This window comes from Protopterus annectens, chromosome 9.part0 (assembly GCF_019279795.1).
Source record: "Protopterus annectens isolate FY-2018-M chromosome 9.part0, PAN1.0, whole genome shotgun sequence".
NCBI lineage: Eukaryota > Metazoa > Chordata > Ceratodontiformes > Protopteridae > Protopterus > Protopterus annectens.
The window spans coordinates 1,056,547,126-1,056,561,820 of record NC_056743.1 but is presented as its reverse complement, the minus strand read 5'-3'; the positions used below and the strand labels follow the sequence as shown (position 1 = coordinate 1,056,561,820).

The 14,695-nt window shown below is 35.2% G+C and overlaps 1 protein-coding gene across 2 annotated transcripts in view; it reads left to right on the top strand.

Moving 5' to 3' along the window:
- TESPA1 (thymocyte expressed, positive selection associated 1) overlaps nt 1-14,695 on the top strand; it is a 280,218-nt gene that overhangs the window by 72,275 nt on the left and 193,248 nt on the right. For both annotated transcript variants that reach the window (XM_044083864.1, XM_044083863.1), the window contains exons 2-3: nt 2,298-2,487; nt 3,562-3,764. In XM_044083864.1, the coding sequence (XP_043939799.1) occupies nt 3,608-3,764 (157 nt within the window). In that variant the 5' untranslated portion in view covers nt 2,298-2,487; nt 3,562-3,607. The remainder of the gene's footprint in view (nt 1-2,297; nt 2,488-3,561; nt 3,765-14,695) is intronic.

Below are 14,695 nucleotides of genomic sequence, written 5' to 3'. Positions count from 1 at the left end.
TCCCACACTCAGGAATCATAGACAAACTCACCAACTTAAATATTAACCCCTATGTCATGAGATGGGTTGCCAAGTGTCTCTCAGACAGAACCCACATGGTAAGAGTGGCAGGCGCCATGTCTGACTCTAAACTAGTCACAAGCAGAGTCCCACAAGGCTCAGTCCTGGGACCCTCCTGTTCGGTATCTATTTCTCCGAAGTACAGGCAAAGGCGGAGCGACTGTGGCTAACCAAGTTCACAGATGACTGTAAATTGGGTGCAATAATTGACTCTCCAGCTGACACAGACATCCTGCAAAAGAGTCTCACAGAGACAAACACCTGGTGTCAAAGTCACGGCCTCATGCTAAATGCCAAAAAATGCATAGTAATCCCATTTGGGAAAAACAAAGTACCTACAACCTACCACATAGATGAAAATCCAGTAAGTACGGAAGAAGTAATTAGGGACCTGGGTACCCAAGTAGATAGCATGCTCTCCTTTGATAACCACATAGCCAAAATGGTCAGGAAATCCTTCTATGTGGCACACCTGATCACAAAGGGTTTCTCATCCAGATCCAAGGAGGTGATTGTGCCCCTTTACTCCTCACTCATTAGGCCCATAATAGAGTACAATGCCCCATTTGGGATGTACCTCACTAGACACCTGCAACAACTAGAAAGACCACAGAAGTACCTCACTAAGAGGATTAAGGGCCTTAAACAATTACCCTATGAAGCACAACTAAAAAAGCTCCAGCTCTTCTCAGTCACTTACCGTCTCCTGAGAGGTGACCTATGTCTGACCTATAGGGCCATGTCAAACCCTGAACTAATGGACATGCTTCACCTCCAAAAAACAAGATCCCTCAGAATCACTCGTTCTAGTGACTTGAACCTATGTACAATGATAAACAGGACATGCTGGAGGGAAAGATTCCTCTCCCAGCGACTCCCCTCACTCTGGAATAGAATCCCAATCCATATTCGACAGAGCTCCTCTCTGACCCTTTTCAAGAGAAATCTTGATGAGTGGATGGGTAATCGTAAGTTCTACCCTGGGATCACTACCCTGGGATCACTTCAGGAGCCCTATTGGCAGAGGCCCAGGTTACTAATCTAATGGGGAGGTGAAAGCCATCACTCTGTGGCTAGGCTTATAAATGCCCATGGGCAGATAGCCTAGTACTTACCTATGAACCTATGAACCTATGAATTACTTTCATGGTCTCAAAGGCTGTACCAACAAGTCAAGAGGGAACAATTCCTTTATACTGTTTCCCACATTAAGACTTCATTCACACGTTCATGCCATTCTTTCTCTGTTCAATATTCTCACTTTCATGATTCAAGAGAAGGGTATCTGAATTTTACAAACTTGTGTGCTCTACCATTCCTGGGAGGAATGTCTTACAAAATAACTTGCTACTGCCTTACATACTGATCATATGCTATAACATGATTTTCTACACATGTTTCGAAAAACGTCATTACTATACAATGAGCCAAGAACACCTATCAGAGCATTTTGGCCTTCTAGTTTCTCAAAAGAAAATAAATAATTTCAAATGGGCCAAAGAAATGACATCTGCAAGTAAATAATTTCAAGCCATACTCAAAGCATGACTACTGAAGGTGAGAATTCACACACTAAAACAAGTTATTTTGTTGTTGGCATGTGTTTTTCAACAAAGACATTCCTGAACGGTGTTAGTGTGGATTAAGTTAAAGTTGCATCAGCAGTCTATGCTACATCCCCATCCTTTAGTCTCTTCCCCAGGATTTAGAAATCCTGTTAGTTGATTCAGAAACTTTCGGCCTCATTTTGCAGATTAGTTTGTGACTGCAAATGCTGTCATGTAAATTGTAAAAAGACGCATACATGGAAAGCAGGGTAGAAATGTAGTCTTTTTAAAATCTGTATTTTGTGTTTTCAAATTGGAGAAGCAAAGCTTTTATTGCTTCCATAATTTTATTCTCATTGAATATACATTTCAAAGCACATTTCAATGTCTTATCCTACCATTTCAGAAACAGAAGAAATGAACTCCTTGAAAATGCTTTACTACTAATAAATCATTATTTAAAATTTACAGTCTCGTGGTACATGGTATGTAAAGGCTTGTCCAGTCATTAAACAAACAGCAAAAAAAAAAAATTAGACTGCTGGTGACAAAAGAAACTATTCTATTTCTAGCTATGAATTTTCAAAAGACTGAAAATATTACACATAAAACCCTAAACTATTTGATACTTGCTTTGTTTATTATTATTATTATTATTATTATTATTATTATTATTATTAATCTTTTCAGATTCAACTCCCATGGAGAATAAAGAAGGGGAGCACAAGTGAAGTCAAATTAGCTGAGAATATAACTTGAAATGAGCAAAAGTCCCAATGAAAGGACAATAAATCCAGAAGCCCAGAATAAACAAAGCTGATGTGCAAGACAGGAATGAGGACCTTGTTATAGCACTGAACAACAGCAACTAAGAGAGAAGGTGAGTATGTAGAAACAAACAGCAAATGCTATACTAATTGCAGCTCAGCAATGTTTAATACTTACAGGCAGCTTTCATTCAAAAGAATTATACTGTTTGTGTTACTGTTTTTGAGTGCTGCAATAATTAGTATTAACATTTTATTATTTTACTGCAATAGCAAAAACAAAATTATTATTTTGGGAAAATTATCTTCAGTTTGTGCCACAATGAAAGGGGATATTGTATATCAGGAAAGAATCTGAGGACAAGCTTATAGTGATTTGTTCAGTTTCAGTGTGCAACTACTTTTCATAGCTGACTGCATTTGACATGAGACTGTTCAGTTTTTATTGCTTACCACAGTATGAGTCAACAAAGTTCTTGTACTTACTCCACTGCAGAGGGAGAAATGGAAAAAGCCCCATAAAGTTTTCAAAAATCTGCTAGTAGGGTAAGTTGGCAACAGCAGTTTATTGAGTCATACTTTCTGGGACAGATTCCAAAAGAATTGCTCTCTGTGTAAGTCTGCTCTGATTCTGAAAGACTTACTTCCAGTGTAAGTGACTTACTTCAGTTTAAGGCCTGTCTATGAACAGGCTTACATTGGGGGCCAGATTCCAAAACACCTGCTGTCAGTAAAAAGTGGTTACTTACACTGAGAGCACTTCTTTTGGAACCTGGTTCATTGTCTGAATACTATGCTGACAAAAAATATTATTCATCTCAATTTGACTACTCACCCTGCAGCCAAATTAGCAAAGTACATTAGTCGCAAGGTAAATCATAGTATAATGTAAGTCAAAGCTTCTTTTCATTTTACCTTGGTTTACCATCTGTGTTAATATATTTCATAATCCTACAGTATATATATATATTTATATATATATATATATATATATATATATATATATATATATATATATATATATATATATATATATATATGTAGATATACAAATTATAATATGCAATGTGCATGTAACTTTATTGCATCATTTTAAGCCTGTACTTTTTTGGCTGGTGAAAAATCCTCAGTCTAACTCTTGGTATGACGACAGCAACTAGACAACTTTCCCTGGTTTTATTTTTCAGAGTACAAAGGCCATTACAGATACAGAAAAGCACGGTTTCGCCATAAATGATGGACAGCCATTCCATTTTGAGTCCTGCCTCCCAGGAAAGACGCCGAGCATGGCTTAGAAGCAGCAGGTACAAAGCCATCAAAGATGACGACTGCAGTGTGAAAGAGACTGTGGAATCACACCTACCTCAGCTGGATGACGTCTTTGAAGAAGGTAAGGGACAAGACGCAACCATGGTTCCAAAAGCATTATTTTAAAAATGCCATCATTACATACATCTGATGACTGTATTACATTTCAAAACAAAGGTTAAAACAGAGAAGTCAGGAGGGAATTGGAATGAGTTTCTAATGAACTAACCAAGTTGGAGAGAAAATCCTGTTAAAGGTTATGACCAATAAAAATGAGCTGTTTGAAGCTATTGATGGAAGGTAGCAAAGGATGCTGTCATGTCATTCAAAAGAGAACACGTACTGCCTGTTTCATTTACAGCTGTTTTGATACATGAGAGAATTACAACCAAGGGCAGGAAGAACAGAATCTGAAACACTGCTTCACAGACCCATAACATGATACTAGCAACCTGAATTATGTCTTAGTCAAGCCTTTAACAATAGATGTGTGCAAAAGAACCTTACAGAGTGTCAATTGGGGGGGACACCTGCAGGAATTCTGTGACTGGACCACAGGACCAGGTCAAAAGTCAACAATAGATTCAGATAGGTAAGAAGTAGCCCAGGTGATGGGTAAAGGGTACCAATGAACAGCAGCTGGTAAGAAAAAATTAACTCAATCCATTACACAGTTAACAGTTGCAGTTTACATATACAAGGCTATACTTGTTTATAGGAAAGATGTTTATTATGTTTATGGAAAAAATTTTCTTCATGTGGCCAAAATACCCCATGAGAATGCTAAAGGGTATCCAGTACAACATTGATAAAAGTAGAAAAGAAATGAAACTAGGTAGATTATTAGGACCATAAATGTACCGTGGAGTATCTCTTTCTGTCTAGCAGATATTGAACTGACATACATTTGGTTATGAAAACCCAGACCTGGACACAAGAGCTGTCATTTAGGTGAGACAGTGAAGCCCTAGCATTAATATTATTCATGTACAATGTTACAAGCCAGTGATCTGTAAAAAAGGATAATGCATGTAACATGACACAAATTATATTTTATGACTCTACTGTAGCCTGTCTGGCAATGTCTGCTTATTTAAATAATTCAAACAAGGACAGCCTCCTAACTTGCATGATGGAGACAATCAGGCAAAGTTTACCCATACGTATAACACTACAGATGGCAAGACATATTTAATAGCATAATGGAGACAGGCACGAACATGGTTGTACAATTTAAGTTACACTGTTTGAACTGCCTATTTGTATGATGTATTTTGCTGTACACTTGTATGCTATAGGTAGGCATTCATGGCCAGTTCATATCTGTAAAACATAAAGGCATGTCTTCCACCCCCACCTACAAGCATGCACTACTCTTCTGCATACTATATATAGTTGTGCATTGCTGTGCATCTATATAATACAGTTATGCAGATCCTCTTACGCCATTTTAGCAAAAACATTTTAAAATGAGCTGGATGTCTGTTTCCATGATGCAAATAGAAGAATCATGCTTATAAATTTCTATAATGAATGCTCTCCATTTGTACACTTTATGGCTTATCACTGCAAATCATGGTATGCTATCAATGGATATGGACGTAAATAGGCACCTAAGTTAAGGAACAGAGCTCTCTTTCTATGGGTATATGTGTGTGTGTATATATATATATATATATATATATATATATATATACATATATATATATATATATATATATATATATAAATAAATGGGTGCTGTCTGATGCATCTGCCAATGCTGTAACATATTCAGCATGCATTTAATACCTTCTGCAAGATGCAACTAAACAACCAGTAATTCCCAGCCCTAGCAAAACTGAATGAAATGCTAAGATCACTGCACAGATCACTGCTGAAAGTAATGCAGAGTCTAAAATGATAGACTGACATTGAATGCTTAGTATTAAAAATGTTATTACAAATTTACAAGGTCCCCAAAGTAATACTTAATGACAATTCAGTTTATAGTACATTATTCAATTATATAGCATTATCATTACATCTAATCATATATAGTGCTTCTTCACTTAAGCAGTAAAAGATAACTGCAAAGCAATTAAGAATACAATGAACCAGCTTGTAGAGAATCAGCAAATAAAATCTCTGTTTATTTATTTATTTATTTTTTTGCTAACTAGGTAAATTAATTAGGTTCAAGTACCTCTTTTTGGGTTCACTATGGATAAGTATATCTCATTTAATTGATGTGATTATTCAACCCCAAAATATCTAAAAACTTAGGAGGTCTTTAGTCAAAACAGAGACACTTCAAAGGTCCCAAAACACAATTTTGTGAAGGTGAATTTTCACTAATTCGAAATAGTGCATGGAATACTCACTACAGCGAAAGTGCACTTAATCGAAACTGCACTTACGTGAAGTTCAGTACAATGAACGGGTGTTGTACTGAACTTCCGTGCAGTACTCACGGACCTTAGGGTTAGGGCACAGGTCATAGTAAGGGGATAGCTCATAGGTCTATCCCCTTACCATGACCCATGCCCTAACCCTAAGGTCCATGATGACTGCAGCGCAGTGAAGGACATAGCAATGTCCTCCACTATGGTGTGATAGTCACGAACCTTAGGGTTAGGGCATGGGTTAGGGTAAGGGGATAGCTTTACTAACTATCCCCTTACCCTAACATGTGCCCTAACCCTAAGGTCCATGACTATCGCACCATAGGGGAGGACATAGCTTGTTTTTTATGTCCTCCACTGTGCTGCGGTGTTTTCGGTGAAGTGCACTTACGCAAAAGTTCACCTTCATTAAAGTGAACTTTCGCAGAAGTGAGGCTTTCTATTATAAGTTCGAAGTAGTGAACTTTCGTTCTTATAATAGGAATCCATATATATATATATATACATATATACATATATATATATATATATATATATATTTGTATTTATATATATATATATATATATATATATATATGTGTGTGTGTGTGTGTGTGTGTGTGCATATATATATATATATATATATATATATATATATATATATATATATATATATATATATATATATATATATAGATAGATATGGATGTATGGTCATCCATTGAATGGCAAGTTTTTAAACAAAACTTGCCAGTCAACATTTTAAAACATATTATTTTGTACAGAGGGGGCAAGCCCCCCGTCACCCACTGCTAATTCTATATAACAGTTCTAAGACTGGACTACAGTAGGGAAAGGATGAAGTCCCTGATACCCACTGTAGCATGAAATCAAGCAGAAAAAAATGTATTACACTCGATCTGCTGACCAGCTTTTTTCCTATTCAACAAGTTGTCTTTTAATAACTTGTATGTAATACAAACACACACACATACACACAAATGATACGTGCATATGTTGAAAACAGATCTATTACCACCTGTAACATGATGTTCTATAACAATATAAAAGCTATAAATGAAAACTTGTGTTGTGATGTAATTTATATAGATTTACCTTCAACATTTGACAGGGTCATACACAAAACATTGATCAATAAATTAGTAGAACTAGGTATTGATGAACTTTTGGTAAGATAGATAGCTGCATGGTTTACAAATAAGACATGGCAAGTATCATACAGCTATTTGACATGTGAAATCCTTGGTTATTGTCAGGGTGTCCCACAGGGCTTTGTCCTAGGCCCTTACATTTCTACTTGCAGACACCAGTTCCCCTAAGCTTGAACAGACGAGTGTCACATAGCTGATTGCCAACAATCTTCCTTTATTCCACAAAAACGAACAGTGTAATAAAATATATGAAACACAGAGATCTCAGTACATCCAGGTGACATCCAGGTTAAGCGCTTTCATCTGATAACACAGACTTCCTCAGAACCAATTGTTAACTCATTAATAGCTCCTTACATATCTAAATTTTGGCGCCAAAAATTTATTAATAGTGTAATTTCATATATAAAATGACTTCATATATAAAATAATTTCATTTCTGAATTATATGGTATATACATATAAATATAATATATATATAATAAATATAATAATTATATTATATAGAATAGATGTTATAAATACTATATCCTTGTAGTCATATATTACAAATGAATTGATGTAACTTGACATACACATATACCATATAAAAAACACTAAACACTACATTTTAATCAAAGTACATGCACTTTGAGCCATCAATTTTTTGTATGAATACAACGTGTATACCATACTTGGAATCAAAACTACCTAAAATATAAATAATATAATACTACATATATAAGTCACAAATACAAATATTAGATTTAAAAAATATAAATAGTTAAAAATATTTGATTTTAAAATTGATGTAGAATGGTTATCTAATCTAAAATTAAAAATGGTTTTAAGCTGATATACTCATTTAACCCTGGATACGTTGTGGCATCACAACAAATCTGCCACTTGCTCTCCAGTGCTCCAAGGTACGCTTTCCAGTTCCTGGTACCTACTGACATGTCGACTTGATCTATAATAGCAAAGCTGAACTTGTGTTCTTTCCCTTTATCTATTACATGTTTGCTAAGGGCATTTTTTACATCACCTTTGCTGATTTTGTATATGTGTTCATAGATACGAGTTTTGAGCCTTCTCTCAGTTTTGCCTACGTAGTAGGCAGAACACTGTGAGCAAGTGGCAAGATACACCACCCTTTGTGTATTACAATTCCCTACTCTGCATCTACAAATAGTTTTGATGATGTTATCCAATTTAATGGACTTATTCTCATTGATATATTTGCACTGACCACATGTTCCACACTTGCTTGTACCCCTTTTATTGTTGTTGTTGTACACAGTTTTATTTTTGTACACCCCACTTTCCAATATTTTCTTTAAATTATTAGAGGTTTTGAACACGCACACCGGGTGGCTACCTACTACATCTCCCGTCCCTTCACAACTTGATAATAAATCCCAATATCTACGGACAATTTCCTTGACCAAGTTTGTATAGTTGTTATACATAATGACACAAACTCTCCTATCTTGAAACTTCTTCACCATGTTATTATCAACCCTAACCTTCCCTAAAAGTGGGGGATATTTTATACCCCACTGTTGTTTTACATATTCCACCACATCTTCTAGCATTCTCATGGGATACCCTCTATCAATAAAAAGATTGTATATAATATCCAGTTCATTGTTTATATAATCCCAAGTTGAAGACATACGGGCTGCTCTGATACACTGCCCTTTTACAATGTTTTTAAACATATGAGGTGGATGGCTACTACCATATTGGATATAATCATTGGAAAACGTAGGTTTTCTATACAATTTAGAAACAAAACCTTCACCATCATTACTAATGTAAGTGTCCAAATAAGATATTCCTTCAGTGCCTATTTGATGTGTAAATTTCAGGAATTCTGTAGTATTACTGATGTATGTAATAAATTCGGGAATGAGATCATTCGGTCCCTTCCAGACTATAAATAAATCATCCAAGAATCTGGAATATAAAGTTATATACTTATAATATTCACTGGGAAAAACATATACATTCTCCCACTCCAACATTACTAGGTTGGCAAATATGGGTGCACAAGATGCACCCATGGCAACCCCTCTGGTTTGTCTGAAATACTCTCCTTGGAACTGTATATAGTTGTGGTCTAATATTAGTCCCATCATATCTAATATTAGATTGATCTTGTCCCAACTCAACCCGGAATATTTATGCAAACTGTTACAAAAATATTCCAGACCTATGGATGTAGGAATGCAAGAAAAAAGATCTTTCACATCAATAGTGATAAATGTGATGTCCTCTCCCCAAACTTCCGGAGTAAGCTTGCTTAAAAAATCCCAGGAGTCCTTGATGAGATGAGGGACTTTAACATATATATGCTTGGTCCACTGGTCTATAGTAACACCTAAACTGCAGGTTTTGGACTGAGAACCTGAAATGATGGGTCGAAATGGAGATTTTTCCAAACATTTGTGGATCTTGAGTATTCCAACTATATTTGCCATCCGAGGGTACTCATTCCTAATAAAATTGTATAACTCATTGCTGATACGATTATCCAAAAGATACTCTTCAATAGCCAAGTCTATTCTCCTATAACCTATGTTGATTTGGTTGAGAGACACCTCCTCATAATTTCCAGAACTAAACAAAATCTCATGTATTTCTTTGTGGTACTGATGGGAATCAAATATGATAATACCTCCGCCCTTGTCGGGCTTCATAATCCTAATGTTTTTATTCAATAGTATTTCATTTAAAATGTTTCTCTCCTCTTGTAATAAATTATCACAAAAGTGCTGTTGGAGGTTATTATTAGTCCTGATGTTTTTATATAACTGATATATTTCCCTACATACCACTTTCTCATAAACTGCTATTGAGGATTAGTTGTAGGGATATACGAACTTTTCTTAGTGAGCCTCTGTTGATTCTCATTATATCCATTCTTTTTGTCATTAAATTGCACGGTCAAATTCAATCTACGACAGAATAATTTGATTTCTTTGATAGAATCAAATAAATTAAAATGTGCTGTGGGAATGTACTTCATTCCCTTGCTGAATAGAGTAAAAAATTATGGTGCTATCTTAATGTCTGTATAATTATACTAATAAATAATAAATGACATTATTTTATATATGAAGTCATTTTATATATGAAATTACACTATTAATTAATTTTTGGCGCCAAAATTTAGATATATAAGGAGCTATTAATGAGTTAACAATTGGTTCTGAGGAAGTCTGTGTTATCAGATGAAAGCGCTTAACCTGGATGTCACCTGGATGTACTGAGATCTCTGTGTTTCATATATTTTATTACACTGTTCGTTTTTGTGGAATAAAGGAAGATTGTTGGCAATCAGCTGTGTGACACTCGTCTGTTCGAGCTTAGGGGAACTGGTGTCTGCAAGTAGAATTGGTTGGTACTTTCTCATTTTACTTCTGTGTTGCGATATGGCAGACACAGCACCTTCCGAGGCTTCATTGAACAGAGAGGAATTCACTACCTTGCGTGCGGAAGTCACCACGCTTCAGGCGGATGTCAACAAACTTTTGGATTTAGTGGGCAAGTTAGCAGACTCTGTGCAGTTCGGCACTCGTACAGCTACTCCATTGACCTCCGAACCCACCAGAGGTACTCCTGCATTTGTAGCAGAACGGATTATGCTCAATAGTTTAGGTGAGATACCCAACGGACAAGCGGAAGCCTGCGAGTTAAAAACACCAGCGACGAACTTGGATATCAAAGAAACTAACGACAATGGACTATCGGAGGCTGAATTTACTTTTGATTTCAGCCTGTTTCATCATTCGGAGGAAAAATTACGAGTCAGAACGAGACCTAAGCAGAGGGACAATGTAAAAACATATTCCAATATTACTGGGAGAGGTGTGGACAATAATAAAGGTACTGTTAACAAAAAAACTATCCCTAGCCCTAACAATGGGCTAAACAAGAGATTGAACACCGGGCAGTATGTTAATAAAACTATTACTGGTAGTAATAAGGTTATTGGGAATCATTTTAGTGATGCTATTAACGAATTTGTAATAGATGATTATGATTTCACTGTCAATATTGAACACAAAAGAATATGGAGCAAGAATATGTCTAGTATTGGCGCAGATAGTATAAAAACTAAAATTAATATGCTAGGCAAAAAATTGATACAATTAAAAAGCTCCAAAATTGATAATGCATACTTGGATAAATGTATAAAAGCACAAATAGTTCCTAAAGGTTTACGTTTTTTCAAATTGCCTTTGGGCATAATATACAAGAAATCAGTAATGCAGGAATTTAATAAAATGTTTGACAATTTTGGCTGTATGTATATGAAAATGCTTATGCAACTTAATGATGAGAAGATAGTTACATTATTTGATGAACTTGAAGTGCTAAATGATGACATAATACATGATCGTGATTTTGAAAAGTGGAAGGATTTATATTCAAAGCAATTTTATACAGCAAATAATAGGGCTACCAGTGTTTACAATAGGAAGGTGAGCAAGTTTGAAAGGGATATGGAATTGTACAAGATAGGAAGGGCGTATATATGGCCTCAAAATAAAGGCGAAGATGACAATACCTTCGACCAACATCACATCACAGGAAGAGGTAGAAACCACGGACACAATGTGGATACAAATTTTCAAGGGGGGAGGTTCTATCCAGCCCCAAAGACACATCAAAGGAGATAGTAAGTTTTGACAATAGTGAGAATTCCACTTTAGAATCTAACCTACAGATAGCAAGGGTAGGTCTATCAATTCATGCAGGTGATTTAGAGACTACGTCTACTACTAAGAATATTGAACAACAGATAGTACCTTACCCAAGATGCACACATACAATGGTTTTAAGGTGTATAATTATACAGACATTAAGATAGCACCAGAGTTTTTTACTCTATTCAGCAAGGGAATGAAGTACATTCCCACAGCACATTTTAATTTATTTGATTCTATCAAAGAAATCAAATTATTCTGTCTTAGATTGAATTTGACCGTGCAATTTAATGACAAAAAGAATGGATATAATGAGAATCAACAGAGGCTCACTAAGAAAAGTTCGTATATCCCTACAACTAATCCTCAATAGCAGTTTATGAGAAAGTGGTATGTAGGGAAATATATCAGTTATATAAAAACATCAGGACTAATAATAACCTCCAACAGCACTTTTGTGATAATTTATTACAAGAGGAGAGAAACATTTTAAATGAAATAATATTGAATAAAAACATCAGGATTATGAAACCCGACAAGGGCGGAGGTATTATCATATTTGATTCCCATCAGTACCACAAAGAAATACATGAGATTTTGTTTAGTTCTGGAAATTATGAGGAGGTGTCTCTCAACCAAATCAACATAGGTTATAGGAGAATAGACTTGGCTATTGAAGAGTATCTTTTGGATAATCGTATCAGCAATGGGTTGTACAATTTTATTAGGAATGAATACCCTCGGATGGCAAATATAGTTGGAATACTCAAGATCCACAAATGTTTGGAAAAACCTCTATTTCGACCCATCATTTCAGGTTCTCAGTCCAAAACCTTCAGTTTAGGTGTTACTATAGACCAGTGGACCAAGCATATATATGTTAAAGTCCCTCATCTCATCAAGGACTCCTGGGATTTTTTAAGCAAGCTTACTCCGGAAGTTTGGGTAGAGGACATCACATTTATCACTATTGATGTAAAAGATCTTTTTTCTTGCATTCCTACATCCATAGGTCTGGAATATTTTTGTAACAGTTTGCGTAAATATTCCGGGTTGAGTTGAGACAAGATCAATCTTATATTAGATATGATGGGACTAATATTAGACCACAACTATATACAGTTCCAAGGAGAGTATTTCAGACAAACCAGAGGGGTTGCCATGGGTGCATCTTGTGCACCCATATTTGCCAACCTGGTAATGTTGGAGTGGGAGAATGTATATGTTTTTCCCAGTGAATATTATAAGTATATAACTTTATATTCCAGATTCTTGGATGATTTATTTATAGTCTGGAAGGGACCGAATGATCTCATTCCCGAATTTATTACATACATCAATAATACTACAGAATTCCTGAAATTTACACATCAAATAGGCACTGAAGGAATATCTTATCTGGACACTTACATTAGTAATGATGGTGAAGGTTTTGTTTCTAAATTGTATAGAAAACCTACGTTTTCCAGTGATTATATCCAATATGGTAGTAGCCATCCACCTCATATGTTTAAAAACGTTTTAAAAGGGCAGTGTATCAGAGCAGCCCGTATGTCTTCAACTTGGGATTATATGAACAATGAATTGGATATTATATACAATCTTTTTATTGATAGAGGGTATCCCATGAGAATGCTAGAAGATGTGGTGGAATATGTAAAACAACAGTGGGGTATAAAATATCCCCCACTTTTAGGGAAGGTTAGGGTTGATAATAACATGGTGAAGAAGTTTCAAGATAGGAGAGTTTGTGTCATTATGTATAACAACTATACAAACTTGGTCAAGGAAATTGTCCATAGATATTGGGATTTATTATCAAGTTGTGAAGGGACAGGAGATGTAGTAGGTAGCCACCCGGTGTGCGTGTTCAAAACCTCTAATAATTTAAAGAAAATATTGGAAAGTGGGGTGTACAAAAATAAAACTGTGTATAACAACAACAATAAAAGGGGTACAAGCAAGTATGGAACATGTGGTCAGTGCAAATATATCAATGAGAATAAGTCCATTAAATTGGATAACATCATCAAAACTATTTGTAGATGCAGAGTAGGGAATTGTAATACACAAAGGGTGGTGTATCTTGCCACTTGCTCACGGTGTTCTGCCTACTACGTAGGCAAAACTGAGAGAAGGCTCAAAACTCGTATCTATGAACACATATACAAAATCAGCAAAGGTGATGTAAAAAATGCCCTTAGCAAACGTGTAATAGATAAAGGGAAAGAACACAAGTTCAGCTTTGCTATTATAGATCAAGTCGACATGTCAGTAGGTACCGGGAACTGGAAAGCGTACCTAGGAGCACTGGAGAGCAAGTGGCAGATTTGTTGTGATGCCACAACGTATCCAGGGTTAAATGAGTATATCAGCTTAAAACCATTTTTAATTTTAGATTAGATAACCACTCTACATCAATTTTAAAATCAAATATTTTTAACTATTTATATTTTTTAAATCTAATATTTGTATTTGTGACTTATATATGTAGTATTATATTATTTATATTTTAGGTAGTTTTGATTCCAAGTATGGTATACACATTGTATTCATACAAAAAATTGATGGCTCAAAGTGCATGTACTTTGATTAAAATGTAGTGTTTAGTGTTTTTTATATGGTATATGTGTATGTCAAGTTACATCAATTCATTTGTAACATATGACTACAAGGATATAGTATTTATTACATCTATTCTATATAATATAATTATTATATTTATTATATATATTATATTTATATATATATACCATATAAATCAGAAATGAAATTATTTTATAT